The following is a 27,341-nucleotide window of genomic DNA, read 5'->3' on the forward strand; positions in this document are numbered from 1 at the left end:
CTTAAAAGCTAACAAGCAGCCATCTAAGATGCATCAATTGGTCTCAACCTACCTGGAGCAAAGGAGAATAAAGAACACCAAGGTCACACGACAACTAAGAGCCCAAGAGACAGAGAGGGCCACATGAACCAGAGACCTACATTATCCTGAGAACAGAAGAACTAGTTGGTGCCCGGCCACAATCGATGACCCTCCTCACAGGGAGCACAACAGAGAACCCCTGAGGGAGCAGGAGATAAGTGGGATGCAGACCCCAAATTCTCATAAAAAGACCATACTTAATGGTCTGGATGTGACTAGAGGAATCCCGGCGGTCATGGTCCCCAAACCTTCTGTTGACACAGGACGGGAACCATCCCCGAAGACAATTCATCAGACATGAAAGGGACTGGACAGTGGGTGGGAGAGAGATGCTGATGAAGAGTGAGCTAATTATATCAGGTGGACACTTGAGACTGTGTTGGCATCTCCTGTCTGGAGGGGGGATGGGAGGATAGAGAGAGTTGGAGGCTGCCAAAGTTTTCATGAAAGGAGAGACTGGAATGGCTGACTCATTACGGGGAGAGCAAGTGGGAGTAAGGAGTAAGATGTATATTAACTTACATGTGACAGACTGACTTGATTTGTAAACGTTCACTTGAAGCTCAATAAAAGTTAATAAAAAAAAAAAAGAACTGTACCCTGAGTGTTCCTCAACGTGAAGAGTAACCCGTTACTTCCCTAATAAACCCCGTAATAGTGAGTATTGTCTGTGAGTTCTGCGTGGCCGTTGCAATAAATTATCAAATCCAGAAGAGAAGTACAGAGTGCCATGAGGGAGAGGGATGGATGGTGTCAGAATTGGTAAAGATGGTGGAGAGAGACAGCACGTCTGACCTCTGCCTCAGAGGAATCAGCCTTGGGCTGTTCTTGATTCTCCTTCCCCCTTTGTGAAGTTAGAGGAGGTCAAATGCCGCTGCCACATCATTTACACCAACCCATACAAAATTTTTGGAGGCAAATTTGGGAGTGTGTCTGTCAGAATTTTAAATGCCCATGTCCTTTGACCCAGTGATTTCTTCAATTCTAGAGTTCTGTTCTACAGAAATACAAGCAAATGTGAGATTCACACACACACACTCATTTAAGGATGCTTTTTACAGCATTGTTCTAAGAACAAAAAAATCAAACACCTTGACAATCCATTAGTGAGGGGATGGTTAAATAATTTATGGTACATCCACACTATGCAACCAGCAGACACAAGGAAATACAGCTAAATATCCTGAAGCGGAAAGATGACCAGTGAAACAGCAAATAATGAATATGTAGATCGTAATCCTGCTTGTTTAAAATAAAATATACACACATACTTATAAATGCATAAAAAATGTTTGAAGGGTACATACCGAGCCATTATCTCAGGGGAGGGAAGCGGTATTGAAAAAAAAAAAAAAAAGGACACTCTAATTTTTATTATACATACTCCTGTGTTGTTTGGAATTTTTTTTTACCTCAAATATGTATTATAATGTAATTTCAAAAATAAATGCAACCTCTGCTCACACCACTTGCAGGATTTTATGATCATTCTAAGGAATCTATCCATATGTATCTGAATCTGGTATAGGAAATAGGGAATTTATTGTGTTGGCTTATAACAGTAATCTGCTGTTGAGTTAATTTTCATTCGCGCCATCGTTAATAAATCAAAATGTATTAATGCTAAAAAAAGAATTACATGGTTTTAGCTACCAATGTGAACAAATTAAAAGATTCTATGTGATTCATTCATTTTCTCTAACAAATATTTACTGAGTGCCTTCTGTGTACCAGGTATTACGCTAGATTAAGTATACATAATCCCAGCCCTAAATTAGTGGGAAATATAAATTATAATTGATAAACAAATACATAAACAATAGTAAAACAAAATAAAGGAGCCCTGGTGATGCAATGGTTAAGTGCTAACCAAAACGTTAGCGGTTCGAACCCACCAGTGGCTTCACAGGAGAAAAGACCTGGTGATCCGTTCCTGCAAAGGTTATAGCTTAGGAAACCCTATGGGGCATTTCTACTTTGTCCTATAGCATTACTATGAGTTGGAATCAACTGGACAGCATACAAAAATAAAACAAATTTTGATATGTGGCAAGTGCTGTAAAAGAAAAGAATCATCTATTGTAAAGAGTAGATTACAGAGGACAGGATGGAGATGGGTTAGGGAGATTGAATAACTTTAAAGCCTATGTTCTCTCCACTGTATATCTCTGATTCTACTAAATGGTAAATTGCGAGAAGGCACCAAGATGATAACCAATTCCAGGACTGGAAGATGAAATTGAAGAGCCTCATCTCAGAGGTCATGGCCTCACCTCAGCCTGCGGGGAAGAGGAGAGGATGTGGAGGTAAATGGTCACCCTTACCTTTAGGTCTGAGGAGTCAGCCCTGGCTGGCTGCCTCTCTTCTTCTTTTGAGCTTCTTCTCAAAGAGAAGTGATGGCAATGCCAAAGACCCCTGGTTAACCAAGTGAGTGGCACAGGTGTGGGGACAGAGCAGAAGCCCATGTGCCTCTGGGACTGTTTGCTGGGCTGGTGCAGATGGACCAGATGCTGGACCACCAAATAGGAACCTCTGAGTTAGAAGTTTTCTGCACAGGAAAAAAAAGGGGTAAGGGGTTCTGCACGGGTAGGGTTCGACATGGACCACCATTAGCCTGGGTGGGAGTGTACGGATGGAGGAAAATTAAGAGATAAAATTATTGGTCTCTCCTGGAGGATTTCTTTCAAAGTTGGAAATTCTGGGAAAGAAGGCTCATGTCCTCTGCGGGTCTGCTTGCTTTGGCCACAGCTAGAAATCTGGGAGATAGAAGGTGATGTAACATCCCCTATGGAAAATGTAGGCCTGGCTATGCCATTTCTGCTCAGAAGATCTCTCTCTCTCTTTGACAGGAGATGGGGAGGCGGACTGGATGTCACTTTTGTCTTCACTCATGGATCTTGAGCATCACAACTTCCCTGGCCAACAAGCTCAGTTCCCTTCTGACACAGTCCCGCAGGTACTACGCTTCTCGGCATGAGACACAGCTCTGGCTATGCATAAAGTCAGAACTACGGGCTGGGACCCCTGAACTTTTGAGACATGGAGTTGGGGGACTTAACTTCAGACACCCAGAGCAAGTCCTGGAATGCAGATGGTGAGAATGTTACAGAGAACCCTACCACCATCTGTTCTTCATGACTCAGGGTAAAAACTCAGAGTTCCCAATTAACTGTCAGAGATAAACTAATAATAAAAATAATGGTGATGGTAATGATGATAGCTAATATTTACTATATAATATCATTAATATTATAATCTTATTAGTTAATATTAGTAACACTGCACTGTTCTCTGTATTAGCTCAAGTAAGACTGACACACGGTGGTACGTGGAGAAGTCTTGGCTAGAAGAGCTGACCCTCTATGTCCTCGAGTGGTTTGGAGCTAGGAGAGATCCATTCTAACTGTAGTGCCTACAAGGGTTCCATATAGCCAGTGGTATTCCATCTGGGCCATAGAGGATGGCAGGATTCAGAAACTCTCTGGGACAGGAGCCTATCTTTCCCAAACATCAGAAGCTCTCCAAGGACAAGACTTGCATCTCCTCCTCCTTTCTCCCTTGTCACTTTGCATTCTAAACTGTGTGCTTCCTGAATACAGAAAATGCCTTCATTCTCCTTGGTGCCTCATCCAGTGCCCAGCAAATGAGTGCTGAACTAAACTGACTGCATGTAGGCCCACAGACTGAATTATGTAGGCTCAACTGACTCACGTTAAAACCAAGCCAGTTATGACCATGTTCATCGAGGCTATGGTTCAAAACGTCTCCGGCACAAATGTGAGGCTTTGCCTTTGCCCAGGCCAAGATTCGAGAAGGATGCTGTGTTAGTTATCTAGTGCTGCTATAACAGAAATACCACAAGTAGTTGGCTTCAACAAACAGAATTTTATTCTCTCTCAGTCTAGGGGGACAGAAGTCCAAATTCAGGGTGCCAGCTTCAGGGGAAGGCTTTCTCTCTCTGCTGCTCTGGGGGAAGGTCCTTGTCATCCATCTTCACCAGTCGAGGAGCTTCTCAGTGCAGGGACCCCAGGTCCAAAGGATACGCTGTTCTCCTGGCTCTTGTTTCTTGGGATCCCCCTTTGTCTGTTTTCTTCTTTCTTTTTTATCTGGAAAGAGAATGACTCAAAATACAGTCTAATCTGGTGAGTCCTGCCTTATTAACATAACAGCCTCTAATCCTGCACATAGGAAAATCACATCAGATGACAAAATGGTGGATGACCACACAATACTGGCCTAGCCACACTGACTCACATTTCGGGGGGACACAAATGAATCCGTAACAGACACTTCTGAGGTGGGGTTGGGGTCGGGGAGGAGACAGTATCTGTTCCTGCAGAGGCCTCTGCTGGACAGTAGAACAGGACACCTTCAGAGGGCGCAGGGACAATGTGAAGAGCCAGGGCTTTTCAGCAGCCATTACTGGCTCCTAACACCCTGCAGGATCCAGCCACCTCAAATTTTGGCTTACCACCTAATTAGCTTGTAATGTCCAAGCCCCAATTTCCTTACCTGAAAAATAAGGATAATTATAGCTGACCTGCAGGGTTATTTGAATACTGGAGATGACAGATAGATATATAGATAAGTAGACATCGATAGTTACGAACTGTGTCCTGAAAAATATGTGTTAGACTCCTAACCCTTATACCAGTGGATGTAATCTCCTTTGGGAATAGTTCTCTTTGTTACATTAATGAACCATATCAGTGTAAAGTGTGTCTTAAACCTAACCAGTTTGGAGACAGAAAAGGAGATTAGGCACAGGGAAGCAAGCAGGCATGACAGGCGGAAAGATAGCTGCCACACTTAGATCTCCAAGAAACACAGAGAAAAACCATAGGCAAGCTGACACAAAGATTTTTCCCTAGAGCCGACAGCAGGCCAGCCTTCCTCCAGAGCTGGCATCCTACATTTGAACTGCTAGCCTTCTGAACTGTTAGAAAATAAATGTTTCTTAAAGCCACCCACTTGTGGTATTTCTGTTATAGCAGCACTAAATAAAATAGATAGATTAAAAGATTAGATAGATATTAATAAGTAAAAGCTGCCACAATTATTTTTATCTGGAAGACAAGCAATGGCCATGACTGATGGGAAAGAAATGCTGTACTGAGCAATTAACACAACAGCAGAAAAACCAGCCAGGGCCAATGGGGCTTCTGTCACCCACAACTTTCATCAGGCCTTGGGTGGAAGGTGGCTGGGGTCTTTTACGGCTCTGGGAGCTGCAAGGACAACTCCATAGTTGGGAGATGCCCCTGTCCCCTACCTAGTGTTATCCTCATTTTGGTGCTGGGGCCCTCTGCTGCTGGCACCAGGTCATGGTGCCACACCATCCCCCACACCACCCCTCACTAGCCTCCCAACCCCATGTCCAGGTTGGTGCTCAGGACATTTTCGTGGTGTTCGACTTAAAGCTCCTGGGACTACTGTCAGAAGGCTGTTGGTGGGGCAGCTGGAGGGGCTGGGACACGGGGGTGGGTGAAAACAGTGGTGCTGCAGCAGCCTTGAAGGAACAGTATCTCAGTGTTCAGAGGCCTACACACCGACCATACCAGATGCTCCTGTGATTATGCCTCTCCCAGCTCCTCGCTTCCTACAAGATTCAGCCCAGAGCCACCCGCCCTCCCATCCATGATTTTCCTGAAATACTTACTCTTCATATTACCTCTCTATATAGTCCCCACACACAATTAAGGCATCTAACGGACAAGGCTTGCAGTAGGATGTTTTTGAAGAGGAAATATCTGGAAGATAGTAGAAGAGATGAGAAATGGTATCCACGGGAAAGTGCTGAAGACTTTCCTTCCTCCTTCCCCAAGGATTGATCCTCATACTGAGTAGGAATTACTTAAGAATAAGGTCATTGACTCGTACGTGGCGCTAGAGGCAGTCTATCTCTGGCCAAAATTTGGCTGAAAAGGTATTTTTTTAACTTTACTGAAGATTCATTATCATTCTCTTTTTCTTTCTTCCTCCATCCTTTCTCACCGTTACTTTGTCAAGTTTTCCTATGACAAACATGCCTTAAATTTTACCATGTAGATCATTTACCTTATTCTCCTTTAATGCAAAATATATGTAAGAAATAATATATGTAAGAAAAATTTTCCTGTTAAGTCAGGATACTCAATTTTTTGTCCATAGCAAATAGTCCAACGGAGCCTCTGATCAGCCTGGGATGATGAGTGGTCTCACAGTTGTTGTTAGTGCCGTTGAGTTGGTTCAGACTCATAGCGACCCTATGTACAACAGAACACTGCCAGGGCCTGTGCCATCCTCACAATCATTGTCATGCTTGAGCCCATTACTGCAGCCACTGTATCAATCTATCTCACAATGAGTTCCTAGAATTCCAAACCAAAGCAGATAAACATGAAATTTTAATAACCCTACTCAGACTCGTTGAGGGGAAATGTAGTTTCCTGTTGGGTCTTCTGATACACTGAAAATCACTTGGAGGTCCCTCCATGTGCTTGATTCATGGTTGGTGCCTATAAGTAACTGCTGAAGAATAAACAAATGAATCTTTCTTAATATCTCCCACGATCTACTAGAAACTCTTTTTATTCATAACCACCTACTGGTAGCTGACACCTACCGATTTTGATTAGGTATGTGGGATTTATTTTGGTCTACTTATATATCTGATGTCCGACAATCAAGATCTTATCCATTAAAATAACAAGAGTGTTTAAAGACACTCAGTCACAATCAAGTTCAAAATCTCTGTTGGGTTCCCACATGAAATAAAACCAAAACTCCTCAACTTTATGGCCCTTGGTTATTTGACTCCTGCCTATCTTCCCATCTTATCTACACACCTTACATTTCGGACACTCAGAACTACTCTGTCTCCAGAACCTGACATGAACTTACACCTCTGCCCAAAGTGCCAGTTTCTCTCCATCTCACCCGGCTAACCTCTACTTATATTGAAAGACCAAACTCAAATGTCACCTCCACTAGATCTTATCTTAAATTCTCTAGCATCTGACATAGAGCCAGCCCAGAACAAAAGAAATGTCTGCTAAACAAATGAGTTTTAAAAAGTTTCTTTATAAGAATCTTAGATTCGATTATGAACCCAAAGTTCTTTTTCAGGTAACGACCTAATTAAAAAAAAAAAAAAAAAAACTGCTGGCACCCTTGGAAAGAAAATCTTTGATAATAGGCTATTATGCACAGAAAATATTTTCTACACCATTTTCCCTAATCCAAAGTATTTTCCATAAAAATAAGCTGATATACTTTGTAAACACACCTCATGAAACATTTTATATATAATTAGACTTTGTGTTATGACAATCAAAAATTTAAATGATAAAGCCCCAATTAGGGAATGAAAATCACACTGAACTCATTAAGTATTCTACAAGTTAGGGATAAAGGGCTGGTTGATCAGGGCTCCCCTTATCAAATTTACATACAGTGAAACCTGTGAGAACCAGAACTGACAGGACTGCCTCGTTGCTCCAGATCTCTAAAATTTTCCACCTCTGACAGGACGTACTCTTACCACTTTTCTACCACTCGTTTTAGCAGAGAACACTTACATTTTCCTTCTCTGACAGTTTTCTGCCTTACACAGGTTTCGGCTTTCCCAGGTTTTACTGTACTTGCATTTTAACTTGGGACTGGGGGAGACAGACAGCAAACAAATGAGTAAACCATGTATCAAAGTAATAATGACTCTTCAGAAATTTAAAACATAAAATGGGATAACTGAGTGGCCACTTAAAAGAGTGCACTGGATGAAGCGGTGTAAATTCATTCAGAACAGTTTACTATTTATGTAGTTCTAAAGATATTTTGGACCTGTTGTAAAGGTTTACTGGTTCTTTCATGAATTAATGAGTTAAATAACGCTTTTTCACGTGTTCATTTTGTATATTTGTACATACGCAAAAAGAAAAAGGCCAATCCAGTCCGTTCCAACCGACAGCGACCCTACAGGACAGCGCAGGCCTGGCCCGTAGCGTTTCCACCGCTGTCGATCTTTAGGAGGGCAGCTGCCACATCCTTCTCCCGCAGAGCAGCCGGGGGTTCCAACCGCCCACCTTTCAGTGACACCCAACCCAGCGACCCTATAGGGCAGCTCCTTAAATACATGCATACAAGTACCTCTGTCTGCTCTACCGTTTTAATTACCCTTTAACGGGTGGACTGGGGTGCAGGGTGAAGGGGCAGTGGGTACGGCAGCGCGCGCACGGCCCCGCGGACGCTCTTCCACCAGCCGTCCGCAGGCAGCGCCTCCACCGCCCTGACCGCCAGCAGCCCCAGCGCCACCGCAGAGGAGCGGCCTCCGCTTCCTCCCCTCCCCGGCCAGGTACGTGCCCTCGCGGAGGCCGCAGCGCGGTGACGTCACGCAAGCCCAAACGCTCCCCCGCCCGCCGGCCCTCGCGCAAAGCAGCTTCCTGGGCCCTTGGGGACGGGAACCGCGTGAGCCGTGACGAAAGCGCGCAGCGCGAGCCAAGGAGGGCGTGACGCCCTCGAGCCACTGCCCGCCTCCCCGCCCGACTCGCGTGTCCCGGCAGGTGTCAGGGCGTGTGGCGGAAATGCGGAGACGTGACGTCAGTGCGCCCCGCGAGCCTCTCCACTTCCGCTCACGGGCGGTTCCGGGTGCGTCGAGTGGGGGAGGGGAGCGTGACGTCACTGCGCTGCGCGAGCCTCTCTACTTCCGCTCAGGGCGGCTCCGGGTGCGTCGGTGGGGGGACGGGAGCGTGACGTCACTGCGCTGCGCGGGCCTGGGGCGGAGCCAGGTGGCGTCCCACGTTTCTGTGTTCCCGGCCGGCAGGTGGGAGGCGCGCTGAGCTGGGTGTGCAGTTGGTACGCTCCATTAGTTGGGGATGTCAGCTTCTGCCTCTCTGGCCCTTCCGCCGGTCCTCACAACTCTGGGGTAGGTTGTTGTTGTGTGCCGCCCAGCCGATTAGACCTCATAGCGGCCCTATAGGACGGAGTAGAGCTGGCCCACAGGGCTTCCTAGGCTGTACTCTGCACCGGAGCACATGGCCAGGTCTTTTCTCCTGCAGAACCACTGGTGGATTCCAGCTGCCAGCCTTCTGGGTTAGCAGCCAAGCGCTTACCCATTGCGCCTCCAGGGCTCTTTTTGCGTAGGTAGCACTGTCCTTTTAAAATTGAAGGAACAAGGCTCGGAAAGGTGAAGTAACTTGCTCAAGATTACACAATAGAGCTGAGTTTTACAGTCTAATATTAATCAATTCTCCCCTATAAAAGGAACAATAATTTCTGACTTATGAAACATCTTGAAGATTACGCGAAGCGATGCATGTAAAGCATCTTGCATATGCCTAAAGCCTCCTCCATGTTCTCATTACTTATGGCGGCTCCGTCCATCCACGCCGGAGCAGGGACCAATTGTAATTGCTAGTTGGGTTCCCAGCACCTCAACACAAAGGAGAAACTGAGTATGCTAAGCAAAAGGCTTGAAGCCAAGACAGCAGATTTTATCCAACAAACCTGATCTTACCAGTTGCCAAAAGGTGTGGTCAAAATACCTGTGTCTTGGACTAAACCAAAAGCAAAGAAATTTACTGAATAAACTGAATGCTTTGGAGGCCAGCGTAGCAGGGGCGGGGATTTGGGGACCATGATTTCAGGGGACATCTAAGTCAATTGGCATAATCTATTAAGAAAACGTTCTGCATCCCACTTCGGAGAGTGGCATCTGGGGTCTTAAACGCTAGCAAGTGGCCATCTAAGATGCATCAATTGGTCTCAACCCACCTGCAGCAAAGGAGAATGAAGAACACCAAAGACACAATGTAATTGTGAGCCCAAGAGACAGAAAGGGCCACGTAAACCAGAGACTACATCAGCCTGAGACCAGAAGAACTAGATGGTGCCCAGCTACAACCGATGACTGCCCTGACAGGGAACACAACAAAGAGCCCCTGAGGGAGCAGGAGAGCAGTGGGAGCAGACCCCAATTTCTTGTAAAAAGAGCAAACTTAATGGTCTGACTGAGACTAGAAGGACCCCAGAGTTCATGGCCCCCAGACCTTCTGTTAGCCCAAGACGGGAACCATTCCTAAAGCTAACTCTTCAGACAGGGATTGGACTAGGCTATGGGATAGACAATGATACTGGTGAAGAATGAGCTTCTTGTATTAAGTAAGACACATGAGATTATGTTCACATCTCCTATCTGAAGGGGAGATGAGAGGATAGAGAGGGTCAGAAGCTGGCGGAATGGACTTGAAAAGAAATAGAGAAGGGAGGGAATGTGCTGACTCATTAGGGGGAGAGCAATTAGTGTATAGCAAGGTGTTTATAAATTTTTGTATGAAAGTCTGACTTAATTTGTAAACTTTCACTTAAAGCACAACAAAAATTAAAAAAAAAAAAAAAACCCGTGTGTACCAAGTACACACATGGGCACACACCAATGTGAACCTCCTCATCTTCTTTATTGGTCTCACCCTTCCTACACTCAAGGAGCCATGGCAGCATCCTGACTAAAAATCTGGTAGTCAAACTGTTCTTTCACACCCAGCACATCCAATTAGTCACTGATTCCCAGCTCTGCATCCTTCCCTATTCTCTATTTCCACTAGATAAGGCCTCATCTAGATAAGACTTCTAATTTACTCTCTCAGATTGATTCACTTGTTCAGTTAATAAAATTTATGGATGCCTAGTAATCATTTAGTTCACCAAGCATTTCCAGTTTTACCTCTTCCCAGCACATGCTGGGGTTATACTTCCTAGTCTGGTTTCTGGTTTCTGAGAGAGAGATCAAGGAGATGATGTGGGAAGGCTTTACTTTCCTCAGAAAACCCATCAGTTTTCCTTAAAATTCTGGTTCAATGGTCTAAACAGAGTCTTCTTCTCTACTTCTTTAGGAAACTTCTTTTAGCAAGTAGTTCAACTTGTCACTACACAACAAAAGATAAAAATAATTCAAAGTCAGGAAACTTGGAATCTGCCTCATAATGGACTTGTAAACGGTGATTTTCAGCTTTGGAGAGAAAGGAAAAAACATACTAAAGTAATAATCCCATAACTTTTCCTTTCTCTGATCAAACCTTTCCATTTCCATACCTGTTATTTCTAGATCATAGATATAGCCAAAACATATTTCAGAAAATCATCAGATAATCTTATTATACAAATAATTGTTGTACCCAGGGTCAGCTATTACGTTGCAGTTGTAAAATGGTGGCTATCTATTATGCCCTAAATTATTCTGTATAAAAGCTTTCTTTCCCCCACCCTAACTTTTTTTTTCTTTTCTTTTCCTTTCCTTTTCTCCTTATTATATTTTACAGGAATATTGTTATGGACTTATGCGTTTTTTTTTGTTTGTTTTGTTTTTATTAATTCATTGCTCAAATTGTCTCAGCTTTGTCCAGTGGGGGCCTCTTTAAGCCAATCCTGTAACCTTTGACCTAACTCCATCAACCTCTCAGTTCTTTCTTGCTTTCTGACACAAAATATTTCAGGTTCACCTTTGTCTTAGGCTGGGTTCTCAAGAGAAGCAAAACCTGTAAAGCATACAAGAGAGAGAGTTACATCAAGGAAACGGCTCACAGGATTGTAGAGGCTGTAACATCCCAAGTCTGTGGATCAGGATAGAGGCCTCTCCTGATTCATGTAGCTGCAGGGGCTGGTGAACCCAAGATCGGCAGGTTGGAGAGCAGCACTCTTGCTCACAGGCTGAGAAGATCGACAAATCCCAAGATCAGCAGATAAGCTGCTAGCTCAAGTCCCAAGAACCAGAGGTCAGAGGAACAAGAAGCAGCTGCAAGATCCAGAGAGGGCAAAAACAATCACAAAACATCCACTTATATTCGGATGTAGGCTACACACCCAAGGAAACTCCCTTTCAATTGATTGGCTACAAACTGCAGATCCCATCATGGGAGTGATCACATATAAACACTGAGAATCATGACCCAGACAAGTTGACACACAATCTTAACCATCACAGACCACCCCTTGCCAACTTGGCACCTGTACACATCTCCCCAAGCCATACATAATCTCTGAATAAAGACAATTACAAAGTCATACTTGTACCTGACATGATACAACTACTACCCATAAAACCAAAAACTCACTAAGCCCATTTACATCTTATATTTTATAAGTGAAGAAAACAAAAATATTTGATGCATATACAAGGAAGAAATACTCATAACAATTACAGTCCTCATTTCTGCAACTAGTCACATGGCCATAACTGGTATTTAGAGCCACCTTCTTTCAACACCCATTCCGTATTCCCTTTGCCCTCTGCAAACACCTCAGCTAGTCATGGTTCTTTGCCTGGTGGGGTGACCCAAACTTTCATTCCTGAAGGGTCTGGGCCATCAGTAGTCATGTTGGAGTTGGGTTGCTGTAGTTTTCCATTGACTTCAATCACAGGGCATGGAAGTACTAAGAGATGCCCTAAGGAATCTCCTGCATTCCAGACATACTCTTCTTTACCTCCACTATGTAATATCAATCTGATTTCCTCTTGGTAATCAGGATCAATCACACCAGCCAGTACAGTAACTCCTTCCTTTGCCTGTTGATCCAGACGTGTAAGGAGCCCAAAGCGGCAAGGTGGCATTCTTAGCTTCCAGTTTAATGGAATCAGTGATGTGTCTCCAGGTGGAAGCATTCCTCCTTTGGAACTAAGACCTCTAGACCTGCAAAGCATAAGGTCTCAGGGACAGGAAGCAAAACTCTTCCGAGTGGGTCACTAGGGGTAAAAGTGAGTGGTGCCACTCCCATTTCCACCCCTTGATTCCTGGACCCATGAATCCTAGCTATAGGAGTAACAGCACCATATTTGGGATGCTGGTTTAGAGCATATATTGCCCCAACCCTGCAAGGTATTGCCACCTAGCTGGCTCCATAATTGTGTCTTTAGGAGGCCATTCCATCATTCAGTCAAGCCAGCTGCTTCAAGATGATGGGAAACATGATAAGACCAGTGAATTCCATGAGCATGGGTCCACTGCTGCACCTCGTTTGCTGTGAAGTGAGTCCCTTGATCAGAGGCAATGCTGTGTGGGATAGCATGACAATGGATAAGACATTCTGTAAGTCCACAGATGGTAGTTTTGGCAGAAGCATTGAGTGCAGGGAAGGCAAATCCATATCCATAGTAAGTGTTTCTTCCAGTAAGGGCAAAACACTGTCCTTTCCATGATGGAAGTGGTACAGTGTAATCAACTTGCCACGAGGATGCTGGCTGATCACCTCGAGGGATGGTGCCAGAGGGCATCATCCTATCCATTTGTTAAACTCATCCTCTACTGAGGTCACCCTTTGGTGAGCATTCACATGGGACACAAATATCTTCACTTCTTTGGCCTATTCAGAGAAGTCTGTCCACATGCCTCTTCCCCATAAATCCTTGTCTACAATTTTCCACTCATGTTCCTTCCAAGTACCTGACCATCCGCCCAAGCCATTGGCCACAGCCCATGAACCAGTATACAATTGCACATCTGGCCATTTCTCCTTCCAAGCAAAGTAAACAACCAGTGCACTGCTCATTGGGAGGATTTCCCCTCCACCTCTGTCCTTCAGGGAGGTCCCAGAAAGGGGCTGTAGTGCTGCTGCTGTCCACTTGCGAGTGGTGCCTGCATATCGTGCAGAACCATCTGTAAACCAGGCACAAGTTTTATCTTCTTCAGTCAACTGATCATAAGGAACTCCGCATGAGGCCATAGGTGCAGACTAGGAGATGGAAGGCAATGTGACAGGAGTGGAGACCATGGGCATTTGGGCCACTTCCTTATGCAACTTACCTGTTCTTCAGGTCCTGCTCGGGCGTGATATCATATATACCACTTGCATTTACTGATGGAGTGCTGCTGTTCATGTCCAACTTTATGACTCTGTGGGTCAGACAACACCCAGTTCATGATGGGCAGCTCAGGCCACATGGTGACTTGGTGTCCCATGGTTAAGCGTTCAATCTCTACGAAGGCCCAGTAACAAGCCAAAAGCTGTTTCTCAAAAGAGAGTAGTTATCTGCAGAGGATGGCAGAGCTTTGCTCCAAAATCCTAAGGGTTTGTGCTGTTTTTCACCAATAGGGCCTGCCAAAGACTCCAAACAGCATCTCTATCTGCCACTGACACTTTAAGCACCATTGGATCAGCTTGATCATAAGTCCCAAGTGGCAGAGTGGCTTGCATGGCAGCCGGACCTGTTACAGAGCCTTCTCTTGTTCTGGGCCCCACTCAAAACTAGCAACTTTTCGAGTCACTTGAAAAATAGGCCAGAGTAGCACACCCAAATGAGGAATATGTTGTCTCCAAAATCCAAAGAGGCCCACTAGGTGTTATGCCTCCTTTTTAGCTGTGGTAACAGCCAGATGCAATAACTTATCCTTCCCTTTAGAAGGAATATCTCAACATTCCCCACACCACTGGACCCCTAGAAATTTCACTGAGGTGGAAGGTGCCTGAGTTTTTGTGGGATTAATTTCCCACCCTCTAGCATGCAAATATTTTACCAATAAGTCCAGAGTCATTGACACTTCTTCCTTACTAAGTCCAATCAGCATAATGTCATCAATGTAATGGACCAGTGTGACGTCTTGTGTAAGGGAAAGGTGATCAAGGACCCTGTGGACTACATTATGACATAGGGCTGGAGAGTTGATGTAGCTCTGAGGTAGACAAGTGAAGGCGTATTGATGGCCTTGCCAGCTGAAGGAAAACTTCTCCTGGTGGTCCTCTGAAACAGGAATGGAGAAAAAGACATCAGCTAGATCAACAGCTGCTACCAATTACCAGGAGATGGACTAATTTTCTCAAGCAATGAAACTACATCTGTAATAGCAGCTGCAATTGGAGTCACCACCTGGTTAAGTTTTTGATAATCTACCATCATTTTCTAAGATCCATCTATTTTTTGCACAGGGCAAATAGGTGAGTTGAATGAGGGGATGTGGTGAGAATCACCACCCCTGCATCCTTCAAGTCCTTGCTGGTGGCAGTAATCTCTGCAATCCCTCCAGGAATGCAGTATTGGTTTTGGTTTACTATTTTCCTGGGTTCTAATGGCTTCCACTTGGCTTTTCCTACCATAATAGCCCTTATTCCATTTGTCAGGGATCCAATGTGGGAGTTCTGCCAGTTGCTGAGTATATCTATTCCAATTATGCATTCTGGAACTGGGGAAATCAGTACAGGATGGATTCAGGGACCCACTGGACCTACCATGAGGTGGACATGAGCCAAGACTCCATTAATAACCTGACCTCCATATGCTCCTACTCTGACTGGTGAGCCACAGTGACATTTAAGTCTCCTGGAGTTAGTGTCAGTTCAGAGCCAGTATCCAGTAATCCCCTAAAAGTCTGATTATTTCCTTTTCCCCAATAAACAGTGAACAATGAACACTCTCCTAAAAGGCCATAGATCCCTTTGGGAAAAGCTGGGAGAGAGAATAACAGTATAAATTTTTGGCAATGTATTGAAGTCCTTCCTCAAGGGGACCCTACCTCCCCTTTATTCAAGGGGTTGTGGGTCTTGAAACTCACTCAAGTCTGGGAATTGATTGAGGGACAGTGACTATTCTGGTGATTTGAGTTAGACTGCTCTTCACGTGACCTAGAATTCATCCATTTGTACACATCAAGTAAACATTTAGTAGATTTCCTATCTATTTCACTCCTAGGGACCCATGACTAAGTAGCCAATGCCATAAGTTCATATGAGTCAGCCTATTCTGATTACTGCTTTAACTCTGCTATTACTGTAATCATGCCCACCTTGTCTTTGTCAATTGAGTGCCACCACTTGGCCCCTACTACCATGGGGTCCAATCAGCCCCATGGTAGTTAGGTATCTTAATCCATCTAGGGCAGCTCCCACTGTCAAATCTGATTTACATAAAATAGCAATAACAGCAGTCTTCAAGGGTGCTGGAGCTCCATTCACAAATTTGTTCCTCACAGTTGTAAAAAGTGTGTCCTTTTGGTATTCTGTGTGTGGGTCTGTGGATCTAACCTGGTAAATCCACCCTAGCATGCTGATTTCACTAAGCTTTTGGATGCCTTCTTCTACAGTATACCAAGGCAGGTCTGGTACTTCAACGTGATTTAGTGTAGTCCAGCACAAAATCCATGCTTCACCAACCCAACCCCATAAACTATTAGATCCTTTCTTAACCGCTCGAGCTGAAACATTGAGTGAAGAATGTGTGCTTAGTGGAGCCATATCAATAAACTCAGGTGGATCCATCTTTATGTTCCTTGCATTATCCCACACGTTTAATAGCCATTCCCACACATATTCCCCAGGTTTCTATTTGTACATATTAGAAAAGTCAAGCAGTTCTTTTGGAGTGTAGAGTACCTCTTCCCAGGTCACACTTTGTACTTTACCTTTTGAGTCTTGCTGGACTTAAGTCTAGTTATAGGTCTAGAAGCCAGAATCCTTAGTGTGGAATTATTTGGAGAACATGCAGCATTGTTCTATAAAGCATCTGCCTCAGGTGATGCCCCAGGCAATGACTCAGGCAAGAGCTCTTTAGAGGCAGCTGGGCGAGGGCTAATCTCATTAGATGGGAGTGGAGGGGCTAATGGTTTTTCTGGGCAGGTTGGTATAGCAGACAAACATGAAGTAATCTCTTCAGATGGAAGTGGTTCTGTTGGGAGGAGGGATTCAACAGAATTTAGGGGCTCAGTGTCTCCAGCTTCCTGATTATCTGCCCATATGTCCCCATTCCAAGTTTCAGGATCCCGTTTCTTCCTAATCAATGCCCTCACTTTAACTTCAGACACCTCTCGAGGTTGGCAATTAAGCTGGCTTTGTAATTCAGCCAGTCTTACAATAAGACTCTGGGTTTGGTTTTCAGCAATATCAGCTCTGTTACTACAAGAAATAAGGCTTCCTTTCAAAGCGCAACTTGAGGTCATTTATGTAGCACTTGAGCTTTGATTTTGAAGCCCTGAGTGCATCTCTTTCTTTCACCACTTTGTCTACCGAAAGTAGTACCAATCAATCAGCTTCCTTATACTTCTCATTATGACAAAATGGTCAATAGGTATCAATATGCGCTCACTGAGAGCCTTGCCTTTCACCAATACCTGATCTATTGGTGGTGATATTTTGCATATTTAAATTGCCACCTCATGCCATGGATTAGCAGTGCCCTCTTTACTACTGGAAGCAGAGTCATCAGCATCTTTAAGACTAACCAGACTTGAGAACCAATTTAGAAAACTCATCCTTACAATTTTGTTTCTCTAGAAATACTCTCGGTACCAAATGTCTTAGGCTGGGATCTCTAGAGAAGCAAAACCAGTAAAGTGCATAAATATGTATACCAAAAAAACAAAACAAAAACAAAAACCCGTTGCCGTAGAGTCAATTCTGACTCATAGCAACCCTACAGGACAGAGTAGAACTGCCCCATAGAGTTTCCAAGGAGTGCCTGGTGGATTTGAACTGCCAACCTTTTGATTAGTAGCTGTAGCACTTAACCGCTATGCCACCAGGGTTTCCGTATATACACAGAGATTTATATCAAGGGAACAGCTCACTCAATTGTAGAGGCTAGAATGTCCTAAGTCAGTGGTTCAGGATAGAGGCTTCTTCTGCTTCACGTAGCCACAAGGGCTGATGAATCCAAGATCAGCAGAATGGAGAGCAAGGCTCTTGCTCACAGGCTGTGAAGGTCGACGAATCCTTAGATCGGCAGGTAAGCTGCTAGCTCAAGTCCCAAGAACTGGAGGTCAGAGGAACAAGAGGCAGCTGCAGGATCCAAAAAGGGCAAAAGCCAGAAAGTCCACTTGTATTTGGATGCAGGCTACATGCCTGTCTTAGTTACTTAGTGCTACTATAACAGAAATACCACAAGTGGGTGGCTTTAACAAAGAGAAATTTATTTCTTCACAGTAAAGTAGGCTAAATGTCCAAATTCAGGGCATCAGTTCCAGGGAAAGGCTTTTCCTCTCCGTTGGCCTTCTCATCTATCTTCCCCCGGACTAGAAGCTTCTCCGCGCAAGGACCCCAGGGTCAAAGGATGTGCTGTACTCCTGGCCCTGCTTCTTTCTTGGTCGTATGAGGTCCCCCCTGTCTGCTCACTTCCCTTTCCTTTTTATCTCTTGTGAGATCAAAGGTGGTGCAGGCGACAACCCAGGGAAGCTCCCTTTACATTGGTTCAGGGATATGACCAGGGTAAGGGTGCTACAATCCCACCCTAATCCTCTTTAACATAAAATTACAATCACAAAGTGGAGGACAACGATGCAATACTGGGAATCATGGCCCAGCCAAAATAATACACACATTTTTGGGGGGCCATAATTTAATTCTGACAGTGCCCAAGGAAACTCCCTTCCAACTGATTGACTACTCACAGCAGATCCCATCGTGGGCGTGATCACATATAAACACGGAGAGTCATGGCCAGCCAAGTTGACACACAATCTTAACCATCACAATCGTGTGCTTTACATGCCCCAGACCTGAATTGCTATTTCTCTAGAAGTTTTGGTTCCTTTCAGTGTGGAGTAATGATATTTAGAAACCAAGGTCTGGGTTTTAAGACTACTCATTGCTACTGGGGTGCCATGTGATCCAGAAATTGAGCCACAACACCTGGTACCTGGTACATAAGTATACACCCAAAAGAATTGAAAGCAGGAACTCGAACAGATACATGTACACCAATGTTCATTGCAGCATTATTCCCAGTAGCCAAAATATGAAAACAACCTAAATGCCCATCAACAGATGAATGAATACATAGATAAAATGTGGTATATATATACCCAAAAAAACAAAAAACCAAACCTGTTGTGGTCGAGTCGATTCTGATGCATAGCAACCCTATAGGACAGAGCAGAACTGCCCCAGAGGGTTTCCAAGGAGCAACTGGTGGATTCAAACTTCTGACCTTTTGTTTAGCAGGCAAATGCTTAACCACTGTGCCACCAAAGCCCCTGTGTATATGTACATATATATATACTTATACATACATATATATGTATATGTACCATGGAATATCATTCAGCCATAAAGAGAAATGATGTTCTGATACATGCTACAACATGGATGAACCTTGAAAACATTACACTAAGTGAAATAAGACAGATGAAAAAGGACAAATACTGTATAATACCATTTATATGAAATATCCAGAACAGACAAATGCATAGAGACAAAAGGTTATTAGTGGATAGCAGGGCCTGGGGGGAGGAAGAAAGAGGGAGTTACTGCTAAATGGGTCCAGAATTTCTGTTTGGGATAACCGTTTTGAAATAAATACAGCTGATAGTTGCATAACGTCAAGAATATAATTAATGTCAATTAATCATACACTTAAAAATGATAAAATAGCAAATTTTATGTATATATATTTTTCCACAATAAAAAAAAAAATCACCCATGGAGGAAAAAAAGTTTCGCCATGTTACAGATAAATGATAGAGAATAAAATGTGTGCTAGTAATAAGCATCAAGGCAAGAGTATTCATAGCCTCTTTCTTCTTTCCTTTCACCTGCCAAGGAATAATAAAAAAAAAAAAATTGGCATTATTCACTTAGTCGTTTTCCCTTCCTCGAATTTTGGGCTCTATCATTCAATCAGGGTAAAGAGTGTGTAAGTGTGTTGGAGGGCGGAGAAGAGCATGGTGGGGAGAACATGAAGGGCATGCCGAAGAAAGACTGGTAACATTTACATTGAAAAGAAAGCCAGTGACTGATGGAAGAGAACAGATTGGATCCCAGGGGAGAAAGTACGAGAGCGTGCATGTTTCTGGAAGGATATTAACATATTTTGAGGAATAGCTGCTGTATGAGGGAGAGATGTTGAAATGACAGATAGGAAAAGGCTACTTTCTGCTTTATATTAAGAATGCATCTGCCGTCCCGCCCATGGCGCATACCCAGGGACTTCCTTAAGTAAAGATTTGAATTGTTTTTAATATTTTTCCAGACTATTTCCTTTGAATTTTGCATCACACTAAGACTGAACCACAAGGGACTGAACTTAATTCCAATCACCAAAATATTTAGGAACACAAGAAGACATTCTCTATTCAGACATTTCTATAGAAATAAGTTGGTGGCTCCTCTTTTTAAGGTTAAGGAAGATTCAATAAAACACACATAGGAAAAATGATAAGGGAAGATGCATCTTTTAAGACATGTATTTGAGATTTTAATCATTTTGTGAAACTTAGGAAAAACTGTACTATGAAGCATTTAACATTTGCCACCTCTCTGAGATCTTCCTGAAATTAGAAACTCTTTTTTCTACTTTTTCAGCATGTTTCTTTTTTTAATTTTTTTATTGTACTTTACATAAAGGTTTACAGAACAAACTAGATTCTCATTAAACAGATAGTACACGTATTGCTTTATGACATTGGTTAACAACCCCATGACATGTCAACACTCTCCCTTCTCAACTTTAGGTTCCCCATTACCAGCTTTCCTGTCCCCTCCTGCCTTGTAGTCCTTGCTCCTGGGCTGGTGTCCCCCTTTAGTCTCATTTTGTTTTATGGGCTTGTCTAATCTTTGAATGAAGGGTGAACCTCAGGAGTGACTTCATTATTGAGATAAAAGGGTGTCCAGGGGCCATATTCTTGGGGTTTCTCCAGTCTCTGTTAGGCCAGTAAGTCTGGTCTTTTTTTATGTGAGTTAGAATTTTGTTCTACAATTTTCTCCAGTTCTGTCTGGAACCCTCTATTGTGATCCCTGTCAGATCAGTCAGTGATGGTAGCCAGGCACCAGCTAGTTGTACTGGACTCAGTCTGGTAGAGGCCATGGTAGTTGTGGTCCATTAGTCCTTTGGACTAATCTTTCCCTCGTATCTTTAGTTTTCTTCATTCTGCCTTGCTCCCAAAGGGGTGAGACCAGTGGAGTATCTCAGATCACCACTCACAGGCTTTTAAGACCCCAGATGCTACTCACGAAAGTAGAATATAGAACATTTTCTTTATAAACTATGTTCTGCCAATGAAGCTAGATATTCCCTGAGACCATGGTCCCCACAGCCCTCATCCCAGCAATTCGGTCCCTCGGGGAGTTTGGCTGTGTCTATGGAACTTCCTTGACCTTGCCCTGTACAAGCTGTGCTGGCTTCCCCAGTATTGTGTACTGTCTTACCCTTCACCAAAGTTACCACTTATCTATTGTCTATTTAATGTTTTTCCATCCCTACCCCTCCCCTCCCTCATAACCATCAAAGATTGTTTCTTTTTGTTTGTAAGCCTTTTCAGTACAGTAGTGGTCTCATACAATATTTGTCCTTTTGTGATTGATTTATTTCACTCAGCATAATGCCCTCCAGATTCATCCATATTGTGAGATGATTCACGAATTCATCATTGTTCTTTATTGTTACGTAGTACTCCATTGTGTGTACCTACCATAGTTTGTTTATCCATTCATCTGCTGATGGGCATCTACATTGTTCCCATGTTTTTGCTGTTGTGAACAACACTACAGTGAACATGCGTGTGCATATGTCTATTCGTGTGATAGCTCTTACTTCTCTAGGATATATTCCTAGGAGTGGGACTGTTGGATCGTACGGTATTTCTATGTCTAGCTTTCTAAGAAAGCACCATATAGTTTTCAAAAATGGTTGTATCATTTTGCATTCCCACCAGCAATGCATAAGAGTTCCAAACTCCCCGCAGCCTCTCCAACATTTCTTATGTTCTGTTTTTTTGATTTGTGCCAGTAATGCCAGGGTGAGATGGTATCTCACTGTGGTTTTGATTTGCATTTCTCTAATGGCTATTGATCGAGAGCATTTCTTCATGTGTCTGTTAGCCGCTTGAATGTCTTCTTTGGTAAAGTGTCTGTTCATTTCATTTGCCCATTTTTTATTGGATCAGCATGTTTCTTATATCTCTCTTTTTGCATTTAATTTATTCTGCCTCGTTTGTTTTTTTTTTAAATAAGCTCTTTACTATAAAAGTAATACATGTCAGCCTGGATTTAGTATTAACTGTGGGTTGTAAGTGTGGGTGGAAGACATAGAACATACCTAATGTGTAAGGCAATTAACAGTACAGCCTTGGAATCAGACATTCTTGAGTTTGAATATCAACTCTGCCACTCAGTTAAAATACCAAGTTATTTATTTTTTTATAATTGTTGTTTAATTTTGTTTAGCCTCAGAAGTCTCATCTGTAAAATTGAGATAGATAATAATGTTTATTTTTCAGGGCAGTTGTGAAAATTAAGAGAAAAGATTATGGAAGTGCTTAGCACAACACCTGGTACCTGCGAATATTCAACCACAGCAACTATTATGATGTGTATGCCTACTTTCCTATTTGAATTCCTACCATGTAGCACAGAAATAGGTACACGGATCTTTGCTGAACAAATAATGGCTAAGATTCTTACCAATTGCCAATCTGACACAAAGGGTCCTTGTCTTTTCCCGAGTAAGAATACACGCGAAAGACAAATTTTATCTTCAGCAAGCTTTATTTTGGTTAAGCCAGGCAGAAGGAGTCAGGGGGGATCTAAGCCTCTCCAAAAGACTGACTCGAAAAGGAAGCAAGGCTAGGGCTTATATGGGGTTGGTGGAGAGGAGAGTAATGAATATTTAGGGCGCTTCTTTCAAGGTGTGAGTACTTCTCAGAATGGCGGTGCATGTTAATTAGGTTGCACACGCATCTGGAATCTAAGATGGAACCCGCTGATATTCATGATGGAGTCCTCTCGGCAGCCCTTGGCATCACTTATTATGGGATATAGCGCACACGCACTTGATCTTCGGCACTACATCGCCATCTTCGGAGGGCTAAGGAAGGTCAAACAGCAGTCACACTCTGCTCCTCTGCGCATACGAAGACTGCAAAGGAGGAGGGGACTAGAAAGACACTAAGAAGGAGACAGTCATTCACGGGCTGCCCCAATACTATCTCATATTGACAGGGTGTGGTTCCTGTTTACCCCATTTCTAGGTAATAATTTTTTAAAAGCTTTTTTGTTCAGCTACCTGCACAGTTAACCCTATCTGTGTCAAGATGAGAGAAGAAAACCATGAAAGGAATCCAGGGCAGGCACCCTTATTTGTTGTTGTTCTTAATTACCGGATAGTCGTCCCCGACTGATGGCAACCCCAGGCACAATGAGATCAGACCATTGTGATCCACAGGCTTTCCATGAGTTGATTTTTCAAAAGCAGATTGCCAGGCCTTTCTTCCTGGTCTGTCTTAGTCTGGAAACTCCACTGAAACCCGTTCAGCAGCATACCGACACTCAGCCTCCAGAGTGATAGCTTGACTAGTGGCGGCTGTGCTTCAAGTGCATTGGTGGGGAATTGAACCCACGTCTCCCACGTGGAAGATAAGAATTCTACCACTGAACCACCACTGTCCTCACACCCTTATTTACTGTACCTTTGTTTTCCTTTGCAACTCGGTGTTCAGGTGCTGCTGGGGAGACTTGAGACCTGCTTCTAGATTAAAAGACCCTTTCTGGAGGTGGGGTGGGATGAAAGAGTGTCATTTGTTAATACCAGGGCCTCCCTGGCAGTTCTGAGCCAATTAAGGGAATTCCATCTCCAGTTCCTCTTCTCCTTCCCTCCCCTACAATGCCCTGAGCCTCCTAGTAACCAGAACTTCCCTGGGAGTTGGAGAGCCTCTGAAACACCACCTCTTGTATGAAGCACTTTCTGGTTCCCCCATGTCATGGATTGAATTATTTCCGCCCCCGAAAATGTGTGGATCAGTTTGGCTGGGCCATGATTTCCAGTATTGTGTTTGTCATCCATTTTGTGATAACAATTTTATGTTAAAGAGGATTAGGGTGGGTTGTAACACCCTTACCCGGATCACATTCCTGATCCAATGTAAAGGCAGTTTCCTTGTGGTGTGGCCTGAACGATCTTTTATCTCTCAAGAGATAAAAAGAAAAGGGAAGCAAGCAGAGACTTGGGGACCTCATACCACCAAGAAAGCAGTGCCGGGAGCAGAGCACGGCCTTTGGAACTGGGGTTCCTGCTCAGAGAAGTTCCTAGTCCAGGGGAATATTGATGAGAGGGACCTTCCTCCAAAGCCCACAGACAGAGAAAGCCGTCCCCATGGAGCTGACACCCTGAATTTGAACTTGCAGCCTACTAGACTGTGAGAGAATAAATTTCTCTTTGTTAAAGCCATTCACTTGTGGTATTTCTGTTATGGCAGCACTAGATGACTAAGACACCCACATCGGAGTCTCTCCTGTTAAAGCACGTAGTATCATATTGCCCTCGGCTTACTACTAGCTTTACGGTGTTTCCTCCTGTGCAAGGTCTCTAAGAGCAAAGTCCGGTCCTCATTCCTGTTTAATCAGTACAGTGAGCTGTATATAAGGTTCCAAGTAATGACTATTTTCTTGAATTCCACTGAAGCAGGTCTTGGGGCTGCAGCCTAGAGCTGAGCTCTATGCCCAGACTCTGTCCTAAACCCCTAAGGTGCTACCCTGATTTCTAAAGATTTAAGATATAAACTTCTGTTCCCTATGGGAGAATACAGCCTCTAAGCAATAAACAACCTAGACTTCACTGATTTAGATTCATTGCAGGAAGTTCCCAGCAATAGATTTCAAAGAGGTGGCAGAAACCCAGATGACAAGCTTCATTTAGGGGGTAGGGATTTATAAAACGTTAACATCAAACTTTTTCCTTTCCATTATTGAACATATCAAAGCTCATTTTTAACACATTTTCACATTACATAAGAACATGGTAGAAATTCAATACCTGTAACAGCTAAACACAATCTGAAAGAACACTGCCTCTATTAGCAGACAGTTTACTTTGTTCTAAAAGTTGTATAAAATTAATAAAGCAATAGTTTACCGGATCCCAAATAAGATTATTCTGAATCATCCAACTTGTTAGAATTTTGCACAAAATTGTAACATTTTCATTTCTCAATCATCATTACCACATAGTTTGCTAAAGTGCCTGGCTAAATATAAATATTTTCTAGATATTATCCTGAGTGGTTTAACTAAATTTAGGCAAAATAACATTTCTGGAAAAGTTTGCCAATATGAGAACACGGTAACTTGGTTTTCTCACTTAGCATGTAAAAAAAAAAAAAAATTACCATTGCAACTTCATCATTGTCTCTTTCACTGCCTGGTTCTTTTCACAGGCTCAGTTCTGCTTGAAGAATGCTAAAGTGTCTCCTGTTGATTTCACATGGCTTTTCACAAATCCCGTTAATTTCCGGAAGCCCTCTGTCAGCCCTACCCCGGTGATGGCACAGCAGGGCTGCACAAACCAGTTGCGGTCACAGCAGAGCTTCTTCACTTTGAATATTCTGGTGATGTCCTCAGCGGTGAAAGCTCCAGGGATATCTTGTTTGTTGGCTAAGAGGACAACAGGCACGTTTTTAATGTGTTCATTCTCCAAAATGTGCTCAAACTCTCTCCTGGAGTCTTCCAGCCGCCGTTTGTCCGCGCTGTCCACGACGTACACCAGCCCATCGGTGTTTTCACAGTAATAATCCCAAACGGTTCTCATTTTTTCCTGGCCGCCAACGTCCCAGACAGTGAGCAAAAGACTCTTTTCCAGCTGTATCATCTCCACATTGAAACCTATCGTTGGGATGGTTACAACACTCTGAGCAAGCTTTAGCTGATAAAGGAGGGTAGACTTCCCTGCTGAATCGAGTCCCAGGAGAAGAATCTGAGCTTGCTTGACCTTGGAGCTTTTAGAACTCAGTAGACCCATTTTAGGATTTGTTTTCTTTAAAGATTTTCTCTTTGGGACAGAGACAGTGTTTCTTCTCCAGGCCTTACATGAACATGTTAGGAGGAAAGAAGAGAGCAAATGCCTCCTGTTACATCCTAAGAACAGGAGCCTGCCTGCATTTATGTCGTTGCTTATCAACTTGATTATGGGCAAACAGTGTTTTATTTGCTGTCCCAACCAATCCTGAGGACTCTGTGGTGTGAGTAACCAGCCAGTGTCACTGGAACACAAAGGGGAAATTCTTTGTGAGTGAGTGGAACTCAGGAGAGGCATGTATAAGCAATGCTTTGGCTTTCTTCTCTTTCAACGGCTGGGAGTCAAGATAATGGAAGGTTCTGACACACACAGGAGCGTGGACTGGCTGCACAATGAAAACTAACTTTACAAGTGACTTGTAGAATTTCTCTAGTTATTTAATCTTATCCCAGTTGTAAATAAGTAACCTGGCTTCTGAAGTTGGGGAGAGAGAGTTTATCTCATACTGTTCTCCACAGAATCTTAAGTACTTTCCCCTTGCCCAGATTTCTCAGTGGGAAACTTTAAAAAACTGCCCAAGGTTATCTGAACCTTACTTCTGTAATCACATTTATAATCACTTCTTTCATCTTCTAGGCAGTTTATACCAGTCACAAGGCCAGTTTACCATAAGGAAGTTTGTAACACAAACACTTTAAAAAAAATTAAGTGGACAGCCTGGGTAAAGATGGCAAATTGAGTACATGTATTTATCTCCTCTCCTTTCCAAGACTATCAAAATGATGTTGTTGTTAGGTGCTGTCCAGTCGGTTCCAACTCATAGCGACCCTATGCAGAACAGAACGAAACACTTCCCGGTCCTGTGCCATCCTGAGAATCGTTGTTATGCTTGAATTCATTGTTGCAGCCACTGTGTCAATCCACCTCGTTGAGGGTCTTCCTCTTTTCCGCTGACCCTGTACTTTGCCAAGCGTGACAACATGTCCAAAGTATGTAAGATGCAGTCTTGCCATCCTTGCTTCTAAGGATCATTCTGGTTGTACTTCTTCTGAGACAGATTTGTTCATTCTTTTGGCAGTCCATGGTATATTCGATATTCTTTGCCAATGCCACAATTCAAAGGCGTCAATTCTTCGGTCTTCCTTATTCATTGTCCAGCTTTCACATGTATGTGATGCAATTGAAAATACCATGGCTTGGGTCAGGCGCACCTTAGTCTTCAAGGTGACATCTTTGCTTTTCAACACTTTGAAGAGGTCCTTTGCAGCAGATTTACCCAATGCAATGCGTCATTTGATTTCTTGACTGCTGCTTCCATGGGTGTTGATTGTGGATCCAACCAAAATGAAATCCTTGACAACTTCAATCTTTTCTCTCTTTATCATGATGTTGCTTATTGGTCCAGTTGTGAGGATTTTTGTTTTCTTTATGTTGAGGTGCAATCCATCCTGAAGGCTGTGGTCTTTGATCTTCATTAGTAAGTGCTTCAGGTCCTCTTCACTTTCAGCAAGCAAGGTTGTGTCATCTGCATAATTCAGGTTGTTAATGAGTCTTTCTCCAATCCTGATGCCTCATTTTTCTTCAT

The 27,341-nt window shown here is 43.4% G+C and overlaps 1 protein-coding gene and 1 long non-coding RNA gene across 2 annotated transcripts; both read right to left on the bottom strand.

Annotated features, from left to right (window-relative positions):
- Positions 1-3,952: 3,952 nt before the first annotated feature.
- On the bottom strand, positions 3,953-8,713 carry LOC126066493 (uncharacterized). Its single transcript, XR_007515110.1, has 3 exons — positions 7,989-8,713; positions 5,741-7,721; positions 3,953-4,187 (listed from the first exon to the last, which is right to left on the bottom strand). It is a non-coding gene; the product is annotated as an uncharacterized LOC126066493 (long non-coding RNA).
- A 16,174-nt stretch (positions 8,714-24,887) lies between these two features.
- Positions 24,888-27,121, bottom strand: ARL14 (ADP ribosylation factor like GTPase 14). The gene has a single exon (XM_049867409.1). It carries the CDS (start codon positions 26,051-26,053, stop codon positions 25,181-25,183), a length of 873 nt encoding a protein of 290 aa, XP_049723366.1. The 5' UTR covers positions 26,054-27,121; the 3' UTR covers positions 24,888-25,180.
- Positions 27,122-27,341: the final 220 nt, after the last annotated feature.

Source organism: Elephas maximus, chromosome 23 (assembly GCF_024166365.1).
Source record: "Elephas maximus indicus isolate mEleMax1 chromosome 23, mEleMax1 primary haplotype, whole genome shotgun sequence".
Classification (NCBI taxonomy): domain Eukaryota; kingdom Metazoa; phylum Chordata; class Mammalia; order Proboscidea; family Elephantidae; genus Elephas; species Elephas maximus.